This window comes from Leptonotus elevatus, chromosome 11 (genome assembly GCF_054856555.1).
Source record: "Leptonotus elevatus isolate MCC_2025b chromosome 11, RoL_Lele_1.0, whole genome shotgun sequence".
Lineage (NCBI taxonomy): Eukaryota > Metazoa > Chordata > Actinopteri > Syngnathiformes > Syngnathidae > Leptonotus > Leptonotus elevatus.
The window spans coordinates 15,560,265-15,581,445 of record NC_141249.1 but is presented as its reverse complement, the minus strand read 5'-3'; the positions used below and the strand labels follow the sequence as shown (position 1 = coordinate 15,581,445).

Genomic DNA, 21,181 nt, shown 5'->3' with positions numbered 1-21,181 from the left:
AGAAACGGCATCGGGCGCTTGTTGGTTTCGACTGACGCGCCATGACACTTAAGCATTCTGGGATTTGTAGTGTTAGCGGTGTGGTTTGGACTCATGGGTTGTTGTGGGCGAGTTACTTTACAAATGTATTTCGATAATAGTACTGGATTAAAAAAAAGTCACTCCAATTCGAGAGTAAATGTGGATTCATCTGTATAATTGCTTCATTTGAATTTTGAAGACGGCAGCATATGTGCAGTAATACTGCTTACCGAAATAATGAAAGTTGCTGATAAACAACAAAAATGTATTTTTCTTCCTTTAAGACTGAAATAGGCGAAATGTTAATTCCTTGCCTAATGTATCACTCAAATCTGTCTGACATTGGTCCCTATTGCAGGTTTCTGTTTAACCTTCACACAAATGAATGGTGTAGTCGAAAAATATGCACCAGTATAATTTATTGTGCAAACCTTCTAGTGTAACACAGTGAACATCTTTTTTTTTTAATTCAGCAAATGGTCAAAAACACTATTTAGAAAATAAAAATTTACAAAAACACAGGAGGTTAACAGTAGCATCCACTTTCAGTCAAAACTAATTGACCTTCAACTTCCCACCGCGACTTTAAATACTATCACTTGTCTATAAAATTATTGAAAGCACATCTCTACAGAGGAGCTAATTACTCCTTGCTCGCCCTGACCAGTAGGGCGTCAATGTCACCTCCTGTGATCTTACACTTTATTCTAGTTCTAGTACGGCAAAAAAAAAAAGTTCCCTAGGTTCACAAGCGCTTTCCTGAGATTACACCAGCACATTTTTATCTGTGAATATGTACCTTGTAATGTAATCTACTATTATATTAAACCAATGTAACTTAAATATGTTGATAACTTTCAACCCTTGTGAGGAATAAGCGGTTCGGTAAATGGATGGATGTATTACTCCAATACTAAATGCAAAAACAAAAAAAACAAAAACAAAAATATATATATATATCTACTATGATATACTGTATATTTTTTATAAATTGTCTTTTCTGTCTTGCGGATGCTAGAGATGGATGTATGGAATGATAGATAGACACAATAGATAGATTCACGTACATTTTTTTCCTATTTTGACATTTGCAGGCTTCTTTTAGCAAACATTCATAGTCTTGACCAAAATGCAGATACTGTATACGGTTACATATAAAAAATATATATTATACTTAAATTGAAGCTCAAAATACATCAGAGGACACTTTGTGAAATAAAATTCCACAAGAGCTGGCCAAAATACATCTTTGTAAAGCCCATCTGGAAAATGCAGGCAAGCAAAAAAATCAACGCAGAGACGGCAAAACAAGCGAAATCACAGATAAGGCTTCATGCAGCATTATACGCTTAATTAGTCCAGCGAGTCAAGTGACTATCCATCACATGCAAAATACATGACTCATTATTCAGAAAGCAAATGTCCAGTCAGATGTCTTAAGACACAATCATACAGTAGATAAGGCACATGCAAGTGCTCCTTGTTACAACAAAATTGGGAGGCGGGTTTCTCAAAGCAAAAGTTGACATTTAATAATATAGGCTACTGTATTTCCTGATGTAGTGGTTGAGACACAACTAAATAATAAATTAATTCCAGTGGGGAACGATGATTTGAGATTTGAGTCATGAGCCTGGTCACACATCAAATTAAGCTAAAGGCACCACAGTATAAACACTTTAAGGGGGGCATCTAAACCTTGCGGGTTTTCATAGGCGTTTATCGCATTCCAAAAATGCATACAAAGAAAATACTGTCCTCCATCAAAGATGCATGGGGTGGATTTTAAATGGTTTGCATCTATTGCGCCCTGGTTGTCTTCATCAGCGTGGGCGTGCTGCCGGGCTACTACCAGCTGCGGTTGTCCAGATAATTGGGCACCGCCGCAGGGTACTCCGGCAAGCTGGGGCCTTGAGCGGTCTGGTCGACAACGCTGGACTCGCCTTTTGCTGGTGCGCTCTTCCAAGTACCAGCGCCCCACTCTTCTTGAGCACGAGTCACGCTGCCCCCAATGCCGCGGTACAATCTGTGCACCTGTGACAGTTGAAGAAGAAGAGTGAGGAGGGGCTCATTTTGTGTTTCGTATGTCAGAGGTGGGGGTACAGTAAAATCTAGACAAAAGTCAAGTAAGCAACGTTGAGTTGCCACCGTTTGGCAGAGTGAACAATAAAAAAAATACAAATAAAAAAGAGGCTTCAAGTTTTTTCTTGACACTCGTGGTTGAAGTTTACTGTCAAACTAAATTAAACACCAGAAACTGAAGCAACAAATTGTGGCATAAATGGTGAATTTCATTCCAAGTCCTAAAATTGGCAACTTACTGTAAGTCTGATTTGAGCCATGTGACCCTCGTCCCCCACCTCTATGTATGGGTTTGTATGTGAATACATATGTGTGTGTGTGTGTGTGTGTGTGTGTGAGACCTCTCACCTTGATCAGCACCAGTGCCATCAAGGCAGTCACCAGTGTTAAGAGCAGCGTGGTGAGAAGCATCACTGTGGCGGCGGCTGCATTGTAACGGTAAAATGTCACCGTAGCAATCCAACCACTACGTTGTGTCGGTTGACAAGACAAGGATTAGTGTAGTTAGTGTTTTGTTATATAACCTGTAATTGCACTTCCACATTTGGTTGATAGTATTGCATTTTACTACATGAGTGATCTTAAAAAGATGCATGGGAAAAAATTCCCTGATTACATTTTAATCTATTACTTCTCATTTTCGAGAACTCTAGTTTTACTTGTACTTAAAGCTGCTGTAACAATTTGGCCAAAAATACCTTTTAAATAGCCCTTTTATTTGAACATTTACGACTGAAACATCTTCTAATAAGAACTTAGCTGTTCACAATGGGTGCTCCTGCAAGACTCTGGCCAATTGTTTTCAGGCTGAATTCGGGTTCGAATTTCCCGCCCTCTGTCTACGGATGTGATGTCATGTGCGCATTGTGTATGTGAAGAAGGGGAAACGCAGTTTCATTTTTTGGCCACAGGTGGCAGTAGCGATTCAAAATTGAATTTTCTGCGTGCAGTAGCTTTAAGTACAATTGTATCAGTGACTTTTACTTGAGAGAAATTTACAATTTCAGTAATCTTTCCTTTTAGTTTACTCTTTCCATAAGGTGAGCTGTTTTAGTTTATTTAATTGCATAATATTGTAGAGTGGTTATCCTCTAGTTAATTATGTGACAGTTAATAATGTTGGTTACAGTTATGCAGTGTATTAATGATGGTCTGGAAAAAATTAACTCAAAATGTTATTTCCTGTGTTTTGAAATTAGAACAATTTGTACATCAAGCAGCATTACGGATCAGATAGCTTTCCACAATGGATGTACAAATAACTTTTTGGGGGGTACATTTTGACAAGATGACTCGCTGCAACTCACCAAATGCCCCAATTGTTGATGCCTAAACACTGGATAATGGCCAGTACCAGTTGAAGGAAGAAGATGAAGAAGAAGGCCATGAAGTTGAAGGAGCTATCCGCCCTGTTGACATAATGAAAGAGACATAAAACAAACATCAAAAAGGTGATGATAATTTTCTTTCTTACGATTACGTGAACGGTCGAACGCCTTGAAGCGTGTCAAATTTGGAGTCAGAGTTAAATTCACGGTCATAATTACAGCCAGGGTAGACCTAATTTCCACCAACATCAAACATTTAATTCAGAGGGAAATTGAGAGAAAACTGGAATTATATCGGTGTGTTATTTTTGTTTACATTATTTTTGGCATTGTTTTATTTCTACCAAGTAGAGTTAGAGTGTTATACTGTAAGTATGTCTTGTGTTTTACAACCAGCGTCACGGAACGGACATTTGTATGCGTTTTACATTTAATACAGAGAAATGCTTCAATTGTGCTAAATAATGTCTGTGGTGCTGCTTCTGTTGTAATTTCCTTGGCTAAAAGGCCACAACCTTCACACAGTGACACACCTGATAGCTTTGTAGATGGGTCTGAACCAGCAGACGTAACTTGCAGGACTGAAGATGATGAGCCAGAGCAACGAGTAGCCAAAGTTGGAGCCGTGCGCCCCCGCGGCCCACCAGGCGATGCAGCCAACCACATTCAAGCACAGCGTCACGGAATAAACTGCAACAAACGACAGTGTCCTCTGACCGAGAACAGAAAGTGGTATTCTCCTACAAATGACAATGCAACTCACTAATCCAAAGTGTGAAGATTCGCCGCACCAGTTGCTGATGTTGGGCGGGAATTTCCTCCTGGATATTCTGATAAAAGCATGGCTTCACTTTTAGGAATTTAGGCAGAGGAGGAAAGTTGTTTGCCCGTTCTGCAAGGGAAAGCCTTTTAGACTGCCAATATTTAATTGAAAGTTGCAATATAGCAAGGGTGTCAAACTGTTTGTTTGTTTTTTCATTGCAGGTAGCCCATGGGAACCCCTTCATTTGATGACCATTTTTATGGTTAGTTTTGAACAATTGGGCCTCATCAAAACACACAGAAAAGCTGGTTCTTGCCCTTGGGCTGACAATTTGACACCTTTGCACCATAGCAACTGACAAAAATGATTTTAAGTGACAAACCTGTCATGTTTAGATCCTAATGTTGCCCTAAGAAAACAAATGCATGAAAAAACAAGCAGTCATACAGGAGGTAAATCTCATGTCATCATTATCCACGTTACAGCCTTAAAACGTTTACCTTTTACTAAAAAAAAAAGGTAATCTAAGTGATTTAAACATGTGGACTACATAAATGAGTATATATTTTACAGCTACTCAACTTGCAAAGCATGCAAAAGTCGAGTGCACATAAATGGTTCCGAAAATCTGTTTGGGTTCACATAACGTTTGAAAGCTAATGTGCTGCACATTGTGGAAAACGTTAAACTTCAATTTATGCAAGCAACTGTCCTTTGAACATTTTTCCAATAAACACAACCCGTGAATCGCGGTTAAACGTGACAAATTACGCATTATAGTTAGCGAGAAAACGTTTACCTCTCACGTCGACATCTGAGGGGTGGTCAGCAAATCATTCGAGATGCGCTTCCTTGACCCGCCTACTAAACTCACGACTGCGCCTGCGCGTCACTGACACGCCTGTAGTTCCGAATCAGTTACGTTCAATGTGCTAAACAGCAGGGGAAACTACAATTCCCACAGCTCACGGTGGCTAGTAAACAGGAAGCGCGTGACTTTCAATCTGGGGGAAAAAAACACAATTTTCAATTCTGAAGCCGCCCACGCGTTGAAACACGAACTTTAAAAGCTTTTGCACTTACATGTGCGTGTTAAAATCGAAAAGAAAAGTTTGTAAATCGTTTAGTGCATCCTATTACGGTTAATGATAAACACCAAAACGTGTACAGCACCTAAAAGCGGGCTGGCGAGTGTATGTTATGGTGCGTTCCATGGAAGTGGGATTTTCTATAATCCCAGTAGAAGGGGTGTGGGGGGATAACATACATTAAAAAAGAATACAACCCTGCTAAAAGATTCGTTCTGATTTGTGATGTCTTTCTATCAATAATGCAAACATATGCAGTAGTACATCCATTGCAGATGCCTCAAATAGGCATAAAAATAGTTATAATGAATGTCATCTTTGAGAATTTTTTAAATCTCAACGCCGGGTAGTGCGCTTTTTTTGGGAAATCAAAATATGGTCATCCTTTCGACTTGAAAGTAATACTTAAGTAGAATATTAGGATTTAGGAAGACTTGAGTATTAGTTGAAGTAAAATTTTCTTCGCAGCATGTGCTCTCATACCTAATATATTATCATGTGAAATTGAATACATATAATATAACGTGATTTTAATGTATCATCATGTGAAATGTATCACGTTATAACGTCAAACGTATCACATTTAAACAAGAAATGTATCACATTAAAACGTGAGGCTGAATTTTTTTATTTGGTATGGCAGATATATGCTTCCGTTGGTTCCTTATGTCATACTTTATTTTCGTCCCCCATCATTGTCATCATAGCTGAGCTGTTATCGCCTCAAAGGGTGCAAATTTACAAAAGATGCTTACCCGAAACGCACCATTAAGGGATACACCATCTTGATTCTACAGGCCATCTGGTACTTGAGACTATGACAAAATAAACCTCCAAATTCCGACTTCTAGGGTACATTAAACGCAGCTCGACAAACTCAGTGGCCAATTGGAACAGCCAATGCAACAGTCTGAGCGACATATAAAAAGATACCTTTGGTTTAGTGTACATGGTGGTTCGGTAGTGGGTGTTCGTAATTATTCACACAAAAATGCAACGTTATAAGTTTAGAAACTCGTTAGTAGTAGTCAGCCTTGACATTTAGAAATAGTATCAACATTCATTTTAATCTCAAACATTTACTAAAAGTGCATTGTTTTCAATATGTGCATCTCAGTCAAACAAAACAAACGCTCTGGTTGACACTCAGGGGCTTGCGTCCGACCAATCAGATGTGTTTTCTGACGTAAGCAACATACTCCCGCCAATTCCGACTAGAAGCGCGAGGAGGCAGGCAGCGGGGAAGCCTGGGAGGGACTGTGCCGCAGCCAAAGTGTACGGTAGTTTAGGGGATACACATTAGCGATACATGACGGTTATCTAGCAACCAAAGGTAAAATTCCCCACTCGACCGGGGTTGTTTTCGAACTTCATCCAGCGGAGAGGGTCCCCCCAAGTTAGTGGTACTAGGATGTTGGCGGCGGAGCAACCATCAGCAGAGGGGCACTTGGCAGCTTCGACACCCCGTAGACGAGGTACGCTATTGTCATTAGCTTGTCAATATATATCAAAATATACGTCTGTAAATGTCATTTTGTTATTCATGGGGTACGTTTTCCTTTTAAAGGTTGGCACACAATATACTGTATGTGTAACACAGGAATATGTCCACTTGCTTGGCAGTTTCGCCTAATGTTGCTTTGGCCTCGCGCAAATGCTACATTTTCGCCGCCTCTACTGTTAATAAAAGTTGTCGTTCAGCAGACTGTCACGTAAACGCTGACGTTCGTCCAACTCTTCACGTTGGTTCAACTATTCGGCCCATTCATGTCGCTGTGTACACCGGGCCTCAATCTTCCCAACACCGGCAGGCTATCCCCGAGACCCCTCGCCGTTAAAAGGTGCTCAAGGACGGGATGATCCAACTGGAGCCGCCGCTGAGTCTGATTGGCCTTCTTGGGTTAGCTTTGCTAAGCTAACCGAATCCACATTCAATTCGACGACCACTGCAATTCGGTGTGGAAAACACTCGGAAGTCGGAAGTGTACGGCTGGGAATTTTTGTACTCGAGATGTTATGTATTTTTATTATTTTCCTGACCGCCTCACAGCCTTTTTTAACTCGAGACGTCACCGGTGTGTAAGTCCATTGCCGTTAACGCACACTGGGAGGCGGGAGGGGAGCCAAATGGACAACTTTATGCAACACCTGCTATGAAAAGTCAAGTACTATACAATGACCCCTCGCCATTCGTGTTTTTACCAAGACCAAGACCCGGTTAAAATGAGGAACGCACTCCCCCTCAAATGTATACTGCCTAAATTAAGAGTTACTAGTAGGCTCATACTATCATCCCCTAACCAATCCCTTTAATATAATTTTAAACTCATTTTACAGTGTTCCACTTGATAATAAACTGCTGACCTGATTTCATTTAGAAGAACAAAACATGGAAGGATGCAGATGTATGTTTTCGCATTATGTGTAAAAGTACCAATTCCTTGTTACTTGCTTTCTGATATCCAGCTTTTTTTCTTTTGTTTAGGTATGGATTGTACACCTAATAAGGTCAACAAGAAACTCGTACAAGGTAAATATAGCTTGCATAGACTTTGACATAACTTTATTAGGTAGACCATCCTAATCTTCATAATCTGTATCTAGCAATGTGGGGAAGTGTCCGCCATCATTGTGAAATTTTCTAAAAATAAAAGAAAATCATGGAATGAGCACTTGTTGATAACTCTAAATTTTGGCCTGCACTAGCAATTAGTGGATTATAGGTGTGTGCATAACTCCACAAAAGACATTTCCATATGTGGGGTGCGAAACGATTCAAGGAGAATTTGATTTGAAAGTGAAACAATTCGACCGATTTCCGTTTATGAGAGATTCACTTGGTTGTTTAGTTTAACACTTGATGGGTCGGCAGCCACTCTAGATAGCTCTTTGTATGCAAGCAATTTAAACCTCCGTTTGCCATGTTATGTCCTCTTGAAAATTTCCTCATTGTATTTAGCATCTTTATAGCTGCCATGTTCAGTAACTATACTTGTTTTTCTGCATGCAGCTCGCCTCCCTTTCAAGCGCCTGAACTCGGAAACAAAAGAAAACAAGCCATCACCAAAGCGCCCCCGTGCACACGTTTGCCCCGAACCAGAAGTCTCTGACAGGGAGAATGACAACGAGCACTCTCCCCTCACCTTACCCAGTAGACCCCCCTTGGTTAATGGCCGCGGTCCCCTCGATTGCTTCCTCAGCAAAAGGCGCCCTTCAGTCTCAGAAGAGGACATTATAGATCTTACTGATGACGGACCATCTCCCATCAAGTGTCAGGATCCTTTTGTCACCCCCAACCGCACGTTAAAAAACAGACAAAGCGGGGACACAAGCCTGTCCTGTGGGAACTCAAGCTGTGCGGATCGCGCTACGCACACGTCAGACTGCGAAGAAAGCCTGGCAAATAAAGATGATGAGATGGTGGTGGCGGCTGAGGAAGTAGAGGAGGATGGGATCTTACCGTTCGATACGACGCAGGAGACTGACAGCGAGCCTGACAGCGAGCCTGAAGAGCAGAAAGCATCGGGGAACATGTCCAGTGTTGGGAACAAGTCAACGCTGTCAAATTTGTCGGGCAGTTCCATGTACGAGAGCACACCAGAGAGGACTAAAAAAGACGAGCACACGCCCGCCACCTCGCCGACTACAGTACGTGCTCGCAGGACCGCGTGTCTTTCACACCTTGTCCTAGAACGGTGTCTTGTTAGTAAAAAAACAAAACAAAACATAATGATCCTTGCACACAGCAATTTAACATCTGCATATGTATACAGAGGAAATAAGCTTTATTGTCTGTTACGCACAAGGCTTACAGAAAGTCAAGGAATACAATGTACAATTAAAAAAATATGTTGAAAATGTAGACAGTACAGTGTGGCATACGTTTGTCATGGCATTCTTAAAATGAATCCAACCTCAGAAAAACTCAAAGCCCACAAATATATTATATTTAATAAGTAACATTTTTTGGGTCATCATTACACCAAATTGTAAATATTTTGAGGATGTCGCTGTGGATTATTTTAAATAACTAAATTGGCCCCTTCTAAACAAAAGTTTCCCAACCCATTAACTGCATCATAATTATTGCATTATTTTATTCTAATTGCAGATAAAACACAGGTACATTAAAGGTTCAATTGGTCCCCAATTAAAGGGATGGATGAATGTTTCCCTCAATTGTTGTTAATGCATGAAATTAATTTTAGGCTTGCACTTGTAGTGATGACCTACAGACTGACTGGCTAGTAACATATAAAATAAAATCCTCTGTCATCTGAGTATTGACACGAGATGTCGAACTTGCACCTTTCAGTCAAATTAAAACTCGATTTTTCCATCCTAGGATCTAACAACCACTCCTGAAATCCCCGTTGATAAGAAGATAAAAAGACGCTCGTTAAAGGTGAGACTTGGTTCGTTCTGAAGATAATTTTACAGTCGTGGCTTTTTGGTGTGACAGTATGTCACCATTTCTAAAAAGAAAAATCCAAGTTCTTCTTTGGTCTCCATTTAGATTCTTCAAGAGCAAGAAGAGAGGCTTCGACTGCGCCAGGAGAAAGACAGGCAAAGGGAAGAGGCCAGGGCAGCCAAGGAGAAAAAAAGGGAGGATAGCCGCAAGGTGAAGGAGGAACGCGAAAAGGAAAAGCGAGAGAAGAAGGAAAAGGATGAGCGAGAGAAGCGGGAGAAAAAGGAGAAGGAGGAGCGGGAAAAGGCAGAGAAGCTCAAAGTAAAGGAAGAGCAGCGCAAATCCAAATTGGAGTGAGTCACAAAGTCCCAGCGTCCTGGTTTTTTTCCCTCACCTTTCAGTATGTTTAACACTTTTCTACCACAGGGCCAAGCTTGAGGAGAAACGCAAGAAAGAGGAAGAGAAGCGGATGAAGGAAGAAGAAAAGCGGGTTAAAGAAGAGAAAGACGTGAGTTCATATTGAAAAAGCATCTCATTTATTCATAGGTATGTACAGTATGTCTATACATTATTTGCCGTACCAAAGTCAGCGGGGATATGCTACAGCTCACCTGCAATCCTAATGACGAAAAGAATAGATCTATACAACAAGTACAGTATATAGAAACAACTAGACTAATTTATTCTTGTAAAGTTTTCTTTCTTGGAGGGAAAAAAAAAGTTAACTTTTTTTTTTCTCTCGTGTGGTTCCAATATGTAGATTTTGACATAGTACAGCCATGATGGTGCCTTTAATTTACAGTGGTTTACTGCTAATCAGTGTGCTGTGGCTCATTTTTTAGCGTCTCAAAGCAGAGAAAGCAGAGATCACAAGGTTTTTCCAGAAACCCAAAATCCAGCAGGCTCCAAAGGTGAGTTGAGCTCCACGTGGCTACGTAGCCCTACCGGTTGGAGGCCCGTTTTTATGCAGACCTTGTGAATCCGCTTCCCGTGTCTCTCAGACTCTCGCAGTGGCTTGTGGGAAGTTTGCGCCGTTCGAGATCAAGGACAACATGTGCATGGCGCCGTTGTGCCGGGTACAGTGCGAGGAGTCTGCCCTTGAGGAACTGGACCGCTGTTTGTCACGCCCCAGGGACAGACCGTGTTCACTGGAGGACTGGATCAGCCAGAAACCTCGTCGCTCTGATGCCACTAGACCCAGAGTGACAAACCCTGATAGGTGGGACACACCGTTGATACTTGAAATACTTGAATTTTTTTCGTTTTTTTAGGGTTTGAAAATGATACAATATGTCTCCCATAAAAAACAAATTCATTTAACAAAGATTGTACTGTTTGACAATGTGTTTCTTCCCAGCGATTGTTTAGCCGTGGATGGGCCCGAACCAGAAGGCGTACCCGACCGCAAACTGTACGGTCCTATGAAACTGCTGCTTTTTCGTGAGAACCACCGTCCAGCTTACTGGGGCACTTGGAGGAAGACGAGTTTGCACATCTCACCACGCTGCCCCCTCAGGAAAGACTCGGTAAGAACACAGTCCTCTTTCAAGTGCAGAGAGACTAAAAGTCATCACGTTGACCTCATGCTCTGCCTCTTCAAATATGTTGTGGCAATTGTGTTTGAGTACAAGGTTCGACTCTTACTGTCATTGCCCGTTTTAATGACAGGATTTGCTGGACTATGAGGTGGACAGTGATGAAGAGTGGGAGGAAGAGGAACCTGGGGAGTCCCTTTCACACAGTGAAGGGGTGAGTCCGACGACATTGCTCGAATAAGGAGGCTCTCTGCCTGGCTGGCTAGCACGTGTAGCTAATTTAGCAGTGCACATTGTAACGTTTTCACTCCATCCTGCTTTTTGTTAAACGGCTCAAATGCATGACCTTTGTAGCGGAACGTTCAAATCCAAGTCCTTTGTTCGCAAAAAGTTGGTAAATGCTGTCTGTGGCTGAGTCCGATCGGCTCATCAAACCCAACAGGAGTGGAAATTGGTGCATCTTCATAAGCTTTCAGGTGTCGCACAAAATGAACGCAGTTTAGACTTCTGTATGTGTATCCGATGTGGCGCATAGATTAACCTTATGCCATCGGAAACACTTGCTAATACTAGAAGACAGTCCTTTGACACTCTTGAGGGCGTCTTTCTGCTTCAAATGAGTCAAAGCTAGAGGTGTCAGTCGATTAAAATTTGACTATAGAAATATGGTTGCAGTTTTAGTGTTTTTGATACAGTAATTTCATTACAATTCATAATTTAATTATTATTATTATTATTATTATTATTATATATATTTTTAAAGTTACTGTACCGTAAAAAAAAACGAGTGTGACATAAATTTTCGTTGGTCATTTTTCTTTCACTACATGGCATAATTGCGCTTGTAAGACAATGGTGACAGTTCCGTGCATTTTTCTTTTCCTATAAAGAGCTGACTAATTTTTAACATGAAGTAACTTGTGAAATTCTGCACATTTTTAAAAACTGTAAAATACAACTTGACCCCACAAATATATGCATTGTTTAATTTATTACTGCTAAATTGTGTTAATGACTCCTTTGCACGACATTGAATGCTTTTATTTTGTTAGGTTCAATACGGATGCACATTGTAAAATGACGCAACTTTACTGACAATGGTGACAGTTCCGTACATTTTTCTTTTCATATTAAGAGCTTTCAAATTTTTACCATGCAGTAACTTGCGAACTTCTGCACATTTTTAAAATTGTAAAATGCAACTTGACGCCAGTTCCCACAAATATATGCATTATTATTTATTTTATTACTGCTAAATTGTGTTATAGTGACTCCTTGGAACGACGTTGGCCGCTTTTATTTTGTTAAGTTGTCGGATGCGCATTGATTGTAAAGTGGCCCGGCTTTACTGTAAGAGAGAGCCTCTTTGCTGCAAGCGACAGCGACCCAAGAGTACGACTATGTGTTATTTTCTGGAATTGCTGAATAAAGATCAAGTGGCTTGGGGGTCACTCCAACTGACAAGGCGGCGTCCATTCGGCTCTTGGCTCTCGCAGGGGTGAGAGCCCATGCACAAAGTGTGTTCTTTCAAAGCAGGGAAACAGCGGTAGATCCACTCCGCTGGGAGGCATACGGCTGCCGGTGAAATATAGCTAGGCACCCTGGCAAGCCTCTCAATTCGCAAAGCTTAATTTCCCGCCCCCAGTCATGCATCATGTGTGTATCTTTAAGTTGATAATTGGTTGAATATGTCAAGATTTAGCATGTTGAAAGCAGTTACCCCTTTCAGGAGGATGAGGACGAAGGAGGCGAGGACGACGACGACAACGACGGGTTCTTCGTTCCTCACGGCTATCTTTCAGACGACGAGGGTGCACTCGAGGAAGCGGTATGCCGGCCATCAGCAGCCATTTTAAGTGGGGGGGGGTTCTTTGCGTCAGATGTCTGAACAGCCGTGCTTCTCTGCAGGATGGCGGCGACCTCGAAAAGCAGAAACTGCAGCAGAGGCTGAAAGCCCGGGAGTGGGAAGAGCTGATGTCTACCAAGAACAAGATGAAGGTGCTGCAGCCGGTGGTGAGGGGCTGCCTCTGGGAGGGCGACGGGCCGGTCTCGGATCTTCTGCAGGCACATGCTGCGTGCCTCATTGAACCGTTACCCAAGGCTGACATGAGTGCCAGCCCGGAGGAGCAGGCTGAGAAGTGTAACAGAGAAGCACAATGTAAGTGTGAGGTGTTTTCTTTTTAGGTCATTTTTACGTCTCATTGCCCCCCCACCCCACCCCACCCCCGACTTGAACTGATGAACTTTTTCTTTCCAGTACTTGGTCAGCTGCTGCCACTGCTGCATGGCAACGTGAACAGCAGCAAAGTGATCATCACGGAGTTTCAGGAATTTTGTCGCCACAAAACTTCGTCCTCCACGCCACCTCCTCAACTGTCCAGCCCGGAGAGCTCGGCGGACGTGCCTACCCGGTAAAGCTATAGCATCTTTCACACAGAGAGCCTGCTAAATTGCCGCATTGGACCCGTAACAGTCGATTAGGCATTTGTCCACCTGGACTTTATTACTGGCAGCATTCGAGTGCTAGTTTATTTTCCCCATTTTCTCCTCAGAATACAGTTGAAGCGTCTAATCAAAAACAACGCCGTTTATGAGAAACGCTCCAACTACCGACGCTGCTGCTGGTATGTACATGTGGACATCCTGTCCCGCTTCGGCCTGGAGGCTCTCCCCGTGCCCGGCCAGTGGTCCTACCTGACCAGCGGCGCACGGGGGGAGTCCCGCGAGGAGGCGGCCACAGGCTCCGAGGGCAACTCTCCTACCACGCCGCAGACGCCCTCCGCTACTTCGTCGGCCTCCAAAAGAAAGAGCACTGGCAGCATGTCCATAACCAAATTCATGAAGCGATGTAATAACAGTGAACAGGTAACCAACTTTAATACCTAAAAATTTTTTTTTAACACATTTGGCTAATATTGTTTGTCTTAACCTTTGTCAGACAGAAGAAATGGAGGCCGATGGTTTTCAAGCGGACACGGAGGAGGATGATGACGACTGCATCATTGTCTCCATGCAAAGTGGTGAGCAAAAATAATGTGGTGTGAACGCATTTCAATGTATATTGTGCTTTGTTAAAATGCCAGTGCTAAATAAATATTTTATAATTTTAATTAATTATAATAAATGCAATGATAGTAAAAAAAAAAAAAAATCATTCCCCGCACCCCCCCGGTGTTTTTGTTTTCGGCCAAGCATTTTTCATTTTCGGTCAAAAAAAATCATTTCAGTGCATCCCTAAATAAAACTAATACGTAGCAGAGCACAATATTGGGTGAAACAAGCAAGCTATGTTGCTCCAGGAGTTATAGACATTGGCGCGCACACACGTCAACGCTGTTGGAACTAATCCACATAATGTCAGATCATCCTTTATTACTTGGCAGGGATCTTGTTAACAAGACATGGTAAGTCTCCCAATTATGTTTATGTGCTGCTGTTTTGATTTGCCGCAGCTCGTATGTAAACTGATATGATTATCTATTAACGTACTGTAATTACCCCGCCATGAGTTAAGTTTCATTGACCTGTTATCATGATTCTACTTATTTATTCAAATTAGCAGTTTGTTTTTTTATCTTAATCTTCAAACTTGGCAATTGCTCTTTGTGTAGGCACAGCCAGAAAAAAATCCCCTACTGAGGGAAGCGAAATGATGGAAGTCACCCCGTCCGACACGGCCGCTCTGCCAGTGGCCAGCGCTGCTCCGACCCTCGCCACAGCCTAAGTCGAAGGCGATGCACTTCCCATCTTCCTCGGGCTGGCCTTCTTTGTACTCAAGTTTCCTCCCCCATGAGCGTCGAGGGAGTTCAAATGGCGCAATCTGCTCACGCTGGCATTGCCCCGCCGCCAAGTGGCAAGGGTGCTACCTTGACAAGTCTCTCAGGCATGTTTGGTGTGTTTTGAACAGTTCCGACGCACCACTCGTGACAAGAAGCATCCAAACAAACAGCATTATTTACATTCTAGAACTACTGTTCCCATGTTATTGTATATAGGCTGCCTGAAGTTAACGTCAGATTAAAGGTTATGCCATTTGTTCACTGTTGTGCCACTTACTCTGATTATTTCCTAACAATGACGGCTCACTGGAGTAGCTGCTAGACCTGTACTTGTAAAGTTAGATCCAGTAAAGAAATGTTTTATATAAATATGCGTTGTTTTGCAAGCATACTTGAACAAGAATAATTCATTAAACAAGTATAAAATTGGCTGCATTGTTTTCATGGATCAAAATTGCAAGAGTTGAATTCACAAATGTGAGAGATTTGCTGGCTAAGGATGCGCTCCTTGTACATCATCTTTTGTCAGCATTTACGTTTCAGCAATTCAGAAGTTATGAGGCTCACAAATGTTTCCCGATGCAAGCAATCTTTATTACAGGTTGACAAACCGCTCACGCATTTTGAAAACTGACATAACACGCGGTGAGCAAGGAGAAATGCTAGGGCTTAATAAATTTGAATTAGCGTTAAGGTGACAATAACTACACAGCCCCATGACTTTCTATATCTACAGCATTTGATAGAAAGATGAGCAATGTGAGGTAGTTTGTTGTCACCTTCATCCGTCACCAGATGGGAACAAAACAAAAACAGATTAAAGCCAAACTAACTAGGTGCGTCCCTCCCCCCAACTAGGTGCGCCCCCCCCCCTGGGGTGTTTATGGGTTCATGTACATGAAGAAAACATTAGCAAAATAAAGGAATTGTGTCTGAGCTGGAGGATGAAGTCTAATCTCAATGAAATACTGATACTAAATGAAATAAGTGTTGTTGACTGAGGGATAATTAAATGTTTGTTTCTTAATTTGCACAACATCCTCTAGTCGAGGTTTGATACAAATACAATTCACATACCTTTACCCCCCCACACCTCTCGTTTATTGACCCATGCGGCTCTGGCGCAGTAACAACCATCGTGAAGTGTCCTTAAACTTCCGACATGTCAATTTCCCATCTTCTGTCGCACGATGTTGACAATTTGGTGCTGCATAGTGGCAAGAGAGACCCAGGATTTACCAGACTTTTATGCCCAGTCCCAATAAAAGCAGGATATTGCTCTATTTCAACCTGCTGGAATGTCATCTTGCCAACTGCTAATTAGACATTGACCTTACATACCCAAACATGCAAGCCTTTGTTACAACTGTCAATAAATATGTCTGTTGTGTGCATTGAGCGAATGTTAGACGATGAAGATTGACACTAGTAAATACGAGCGTGATGGGGTCAGTTGGTGAGGGGCAGTTTCAACCCCGGCAGAACCACGGAGGAAAGTTGGCATGGGCAGAGTGCGCCCGCTCGACTCAGCTCAGGTTGCGAATGGTCTCCAGCAGCTCCGGTTTGAGGAGGGCCAAGCTTTTAGCGCCCGCAGCCGCAATGTCTGCCTGCACGGCCGCATCCCAGGCGAATGAGAGCAGAGCTGCGGGCACCTTTCAAGGAGGGGAGGGGGGGGAATAGAATTGACACATTCCAGATTAAGGTCAATATTTACAACACTTAAGAACTGTTAACTCATTCACTGCCATTGACAGCTATAGACTTTAAAAATTCATTTTAACTATTTCTATTAGTTTAACATTTTTCCCCATTTTTGTATGATATATAAGAGTATGAAAACCTAGATTTTTGTTGTACATTTAGAACAGATATAAAATTTGAGATTAATCATGAGTTAACTAGTGAAGTCGTGCGATTAATTACGATTAAAAATTGTAATCGCCTGATGCCCCTAATTTTTAATTAATTTTTTAAAAATCTTTAGTTATCTTTTTATTTTATTTTTTTTTAAATTAGGAGCGACAGGCGATTACAATTTTTTATCGGAATTAATCGCATGACTTCACTAGTTAACTCACGATTAATCAAACATTTTATACCTGTTCTAATACAATAAAAAAATCTAGGTTTCCATACTCTTGTTGCCAAAAGTGGGAAAAAAAATTTACTAATAGAAATAGTTCAAATGAATTTTTGACGTCTATAGCCGTCAATGGCAGTGAATGAGTTAATGAAAAATTCTACACAAATAGTTGTCTCTCTGGAGTATCTCGCTACTCTACTCATCAAGGGTGGAATTAACCAACTAAACTAAGCCTAGTTCGAAAAATGTCTGAGCGAGCCATTCAGTGGGTCTAATTTACATAACCACACCCGGACCGAATTTCCACGGGTGGGACACCCCTACTATCATGTCAAATCCAAAAAGGTAAGCAAAGCTGCATTGGTTTAAATTGTTTAAAAAAAATACTTCTATCCTTTAATGGTTGTTTCAATATATACCACACACGTTTTAGTAAATTCCATCTCATCTCTTGGCTTCGCTCACCAGGTTACACTCAGCCAAAGCCACCTCCTCAGACTCCTGCAACTTGTGACCGCCGGGAGCGATGAGCTCGAAGGGCTGCCAGCCGTCCACCAAGGAGTCTCGCATGAAGCTAAACAGCACGGGAAGTCGATCCCAGGCGTAGAACGTCCCTGAGGTCAGATGCGTGTGACATCAGTCTTCAGAAAAATTGCTCATATTTAGCTTTTTGGCTTAAGGCCTTTTGCACAATTTCTTCTGACCGATAGTCAGTGGTAGGAGAATGTGAAGATGCACTGTTTGTCAAGAAGGTAGATGGGTAAGAAATGTAGGTGGTAGGATAGTTATGGTTGAAGCCACAAATTTACATGCACTATATAAAGAGACTCGGGTCAAAGACCCTGTCATCTTGCATCTTCCCTTCAGTGTGGAGTGTTCACCCAGAGGCTGCAGTTACACTTTGGACCAGAGGTGGCAGTTGTGAGTAAAAAAAGTGAGCAAGTCCACCATGCTCCTGTTAAAATGTTATTTAAAACACTGCCTGTGCAATTTTCTGATGGCCGAAGAACCATTTGTATTCGACTTGAGGTTCCACCGGTGCATAATGTGTTGTGTTGTATGTACCCTGGAGCAGGTTTCCATCAGGTAGCCGAATGCGGAGCAGCGTGTAGTTGTACTTCCTCCTCTCCCTTTGCTCATCTCGCTCCCTCATGGCTTTGGTACGAAGCATGGAGTTTTTCTCCACCAAGTCACTCCTGGCACACACAAGACGTTAAGCCTTCAGCCTTAAACTAAAAGCAAAACTTCATATTTGGACCTCTGCTGCTGCTCCCTCTTGATCTCCTCCGCGCTCAGGTTGTAGAACTCAGGCGGCAGCTCGAAGCGAGTTGCGTTGTCCGACGCACGGAAGGCCTGGGCCTGCCGGTCTAGCTGCGCTCTGACGGGCTCGCCGCGCTGTAAGCGATCCCGCCGCTCCTTCATCAGCTCAAGGGCGTCGGAACTTTGCTCGGGCAACACCAGGAACTCCTCTTCCTCCTCTAAAGAGAGAGAAGTATTTCATTAACAATATGTTTTTCAGTTTGGTCAAGGTCCCCCGGTAATCGATTTACCTTGACCGTCGACAGGAAGCATCACGCTTATAAAGCCCAGGGCCTGCAGGAACTCTCGACTCCCCTCAATACAATGCACTTTTTCCTAAAAACAAAAACAAAACAAAAAACATGAAAACCTTTATCAGAAAACAAATGTAATGTAGCCTTCCAACCACCAGGTGGCAGTAATCCAGTCAATTAGAAGTGCTCGACACACCTGAAAAACTTTGTTGCTTAGTTTAAGCTTCCTGTATTTCTCTTCTGAAGGATTCTTACAAATATTTTCAACGTATCTGGAAGATAAGGAGAAAATGTTATAGTGCACGCATAACCGACATATTATCATATCACATTTTCAGTCATCTTACTTGCTTATGATGTCCACAGCCGCTTTCACCTTCTCTTTGTCTTTGGTGAACGTGTGAAACATCATGACGGATGCCTCAACGTCATCCTCCTCGAAGCGCTGACACACACAAAAAAATAAAAATTTGTTAGGTTTTGCACACATTAACTCATTCACTGCCATTGACGGCTATAGACGTCAAAAATTCATTTGAACTATTTCTATTAGTTTAAAAAGGTTTCCCACTTTTGTTAACAAAAGTATAAAAACAGATATCAGATTTGTGATTAATTGTGAGTTAACTAGTGAAGTAATGCGATAAATAACGTTAAAAAAAAATTGTAATCGCCCGATGCCCCTAATTTTTAATGATCTTTTGATTTTTTTTCTTTTAAGAAAATATTATTAAAAATTAGGGGCATCAGGGGCAAATTTGTAATCGTAATTAATTGCATGACTTCACTAGTTAACTCACGATTAATCACAAATTTGATATCGTCTACAGCTGTCAATGGCAGTGAATGAGTTAAAGAGAGGGAATATCTTTTTAGGTGTACCATCAAAATGGCCTCCTTGATGTGGGCATCCCGTTGGCTCTTTGTGAGAGTGGCTCCCGTTAGCGGGCAGGTGAAATACACGCCAGACACCGAGAGACACTCTCTCGCGGTGACTTCTGTCCCCTGGTGGTAGTGGGGAGAACTTGTCAATACACACGGCAAGGTTCGACTCAACAGGATGATTCAAACATACAAACGTACCTCTGCAGTCACTGCCTCGTCTTTTTCTGCCAGCGCAGCGGCTTCGGCCTCCAACTCTCGTTTCACTGTGAGCCAGCAGAAACATGTTCATGCTAAGGTACGTTTATAACAGCCTTTTGCGTATGCCTCACCCTGGTTCCTGATGGCGTCCTGGGAGGTGTGGACCTTTGGCCGCTGGTACTGTTCCACCCTGGCCAGCGCTGCGGCTCCTGCCCGTTGGGATCCCTCGCTGGGAGCATCGCGGTGATGCTGCTTGCTACCGGAGCTCTTTTGCCCTTTCTCGGGTGCGCTTTTTTTTGTGGTGGAATGCAGGAAGGAGACATGCCGTGTAAAATTGCTTGTATAGTCCACAAATATTTGTGCCCGTTAAGTGTGAAATTACACAACCATGTAAATATTTGATCTGCCTATTTCTGAAAATATGTCTGTATGAAGCCTCAGAGCAACTTTCAAGCAACGGCCGGATTACAGTCTGAAACACTATCATGAAGACACACCCACATCTTCCTCAGGTGCGACACCCCTGCTATAATGTCAAAGACAAAAAGGTAAGCAGAGCTGCAGTGAGTTTTGTTGGACGTGCAGAATTGCGTTATATAACACAAACACACACATTACTGATTGCTTTGTGAAGTTGTCAATGCAATGTCTACACTGCTGCCTCCATGAGTAGAAACTAGAATTATTATTATTATTTATTATAATTATTTTATTTCTTTCCTGCTTCAATTACAATTGGCATTTAAACAGTTGTCTTCATCACTCTGACCACATTTTGAAGTCAAACGTTCTCAGAGTAAAGTGGCCATTGAGAAGTGTCATCAGCAGGTTGCAACAGTGGGTACGACGAGTGTGGCCAAATTAAAACGAAATGCATGATACATTCCTCTTTTTTTGCCATGATACAGATAAGCATGCACTTCCTATCTCATTAAGCATAAGAAGCTGTGATTAGTGTGGTCACATGACTAATAAGATTGTGTGGGATTTACCGTTAGCCACACCAGCCTGAAATTAGAGCCTGCTCTGACTGCATCATTCCATATAAACTAACTACTACAGCTAATATTAAATGAGATGTACCACGCGGACATAAAATATAAACAAAAGTCGATCGATGAACTATTTAGAATGCAGCACTAACGAGCCGTACGATTAGCTCACGGGACAGAGGAGTGTTCCAGTGTAGGGGGGGGGGAAGTTCGCCATTTACCTGCTATCTTCCGTTAGCTTCTTCCCAGGGCCCGCCGATTTAAATTTGATGTCCTTCTTGAGGCCATCGAAAAGCTTCTTCATCTCTTTTCGGGAGGCGAGAACGACAGACAGACAGGGACTGTCAGCTGGGTGGAGGATGTCAACAAATCAGCTTCTTCTTCTGCGGTAATGTTGACAATGCGATCCATTGAGACTACAACTTCCGGCTCGGGTCTTTGCGAGTGTTGCCACCATGGGGCCGAG

General features: G+C 42.3%; 3 protein-coding genes across 9 annotated transcripts; 1 reads left to right on the top strand and 2 right to left on the bottom strand.

Annotated features, from left to right (window-relative positions):
- Positions 1-421: 421 nt before the first annotated feature.
- On the bottom strand, positions 422-5,172 carry scamp4 (secretory carrier membrane protein 4). Of its 3 annotated transcripts, none has more exons than XM_086090269.1 (7): positions 4,994-5,172; positions 4,577-4,603; positions 4,223-4,323; positions 3,965-4,143; positions 3,411-3,512; positions 2,452-2,569; positions 422-2,055 (listed from the first exon to the last, which is right to left on the bottom strand). In XM_086090269.1, the coding sequence occupies exons 2-7, from the start codon at positions 4,581-4,583 to the stop codon at positions 1,870-1,872; spliced, it is 693 nt and encodes a 230-aa protein (XP_085946395.1). In that variant the 5' UTR covers positions 4,584-4,603; positions 4,994-5,172; the 3' UTR covers positions 422-1,869. The 3 variants fall into 3 exon arrangements, with proteins under 3 accessions (XP_085946395.1, XP_085946396.1, XP_085946394.1); XM_086090270.1 differs by having other exon boundaries at positions 3,965-4,121; positions 4,994-5,155; XM_086090268.1 differs by having other exon boundaries at positions 3,965-4,121; positions 4,195-4,323; positions 4,994-5,128.
- Positions 5,173-6,506: 1,334 nt separating this feature from the next.
- On the top strand, positions 6,507-15,433 carry chaf1a (chromatin assembly factor 1, subunit A (p150)). Of its 5 annotated transcripts, none has more exons than XM_086088728.1 (17): positions 6,507-6,757; positions 7,620-7,687; positions 7,768-7,812; positions 8,293-8,930; positions 9,628-9,687; positions 9,799-10,043; positions 10,117-10,198; positions 10,533-10,601; positions 10,692-10,909; positions 11,048-11,216; positions 11,359-11,439; positions 12,955-13,053; positions 13,134-13,383; positions 13,483-13,636; positions 13,778-14,090; positions 14,164-14,245; positions 14,837-15,433. In XM_086088728.1, the coding sequence occupies exons 2-17, from the start codon at positions 7,672-7,674 to the stop codon at positions 14,947-14,949; spliced, it is 2,634 nt and encodes an 877-aa protein (XP_085944854.1). In that variant the 5' UTR covers positions 6,507-6,757; positions 7,620-7,671; the 3' UTR covers positions 14,950-15,433. The 5 variants fall into 5 exon arrangements, with proteins under 5 accessions (XP_085944854.1, XP_085944852.1, XP_085944853.1 ...); XM_086088729.1 differs by lacking the exon at positions 6,507-6,757 and adding an exon at positions 7,513-7,530; XM_086088726.1 differs by lacking the exon at positions 7,620-7,687.
- Positions 15,434-15,576: 143 nt separating this feature from the next.
- On the bottom strand, positions 15,577-21,124 carry ubxn6 (UBX domain protein 6). The gene is made up of 11 exons (XM_086088734.1): positions 20,937-21,124; positions 19,855-20,012; positions 19,724-19,788; positions 19,523-19,645; positions 18,988-19,085; positions 18,837-18,912; positions 18,638-18,722; positions 18,346-18,565; positions 18,153-18,283; positions 17,553-17,701; positions 15,577-16,656 (listed from the first exon to the last, which is right to left on the bottom strand). Exons 1-11 carry the CDS (start codon positions 21,017-21,019, stop codon positions 16,531-16,533), a joined length of 1,314 nt encoding a protein of 437 aa, XP_085944860.1. The 5' UTR covers positions 21,020-21,124; the 3' UTR covers positions 15,577-16,530.
- Positions 21,125-21,181: the final 57 nt, after the last annotated feature.

What these genes read in the sequence shown, in the direction of transcription:
- ubxn6 (XM_086088734.1), bottom strand. Translation starts at nt 21,019, where the DNA reads ATGAAGAAGCTTTTCGATGGCCTCAAGAAGGACATCAAATTTAAATCG. An exon ending in AAGCTAACGGAAGATAGCAG is followed by an intron (nt 20,013 to 20,936) that starts GTAAATGGCGAA and finishes CACAAAAAAAAG; the next exon opens with CGCACCCGAGAAAGGGCAAA. An exon ending in GCTTCCTGTCGACGGTCAAG is followed by an intron (nt 18,566 to 18,637) that starts GTAAATCGATTA and finishes CTCTCTCTTTAG; the next exon opens with AGGAGGAAGAGGAGTTCCTG.
- chaf1a (XM_086088726.1), top strand. Translation starts at nt 6,694, where the DNA reads ATGTTGGCGGCGGAGCAACCATCAGCAGAGGGGCACTTGGCAGCTTCG. An exon ending in TTCGACACCCCGTAGACGAG is followed by an intron (nt 6,758 to 7,767) that starts GTACGCTATTGT and finishes TCTTTTGTTTAG; the next exon opens with GTATGGATTGTACACCTAAT. An exon ending in CAGCGCAAATCCAAATTGGA is followed by an intron (nt 10,044 to 10,116) that starts GTGAGTCACAAA and finishes TTTCTACCACAG; the next exon opens with GGCCAAGCTTGAGGAGAAAC.
- scamp4 (XM_086090268.1), bottom strand. An exon ending in AATCTTCACACTTTGGATTA is followed by an intron (nt 4,122 to 4,194) that starts GTGAGTTGCATT and finishes CGTTTGTTGCAG; the next exon opens with TTTATTCCGTGACGCTGTGC. An exon ending in CCCATCTACAAAGCTATCAG is followed by an intron (nt 3,513 to 3,964) that starts GTGTGTCACTGT and finishes TTATGTCAACAG; the next exon opens with GGCGGATAGCTCCTTCAACT.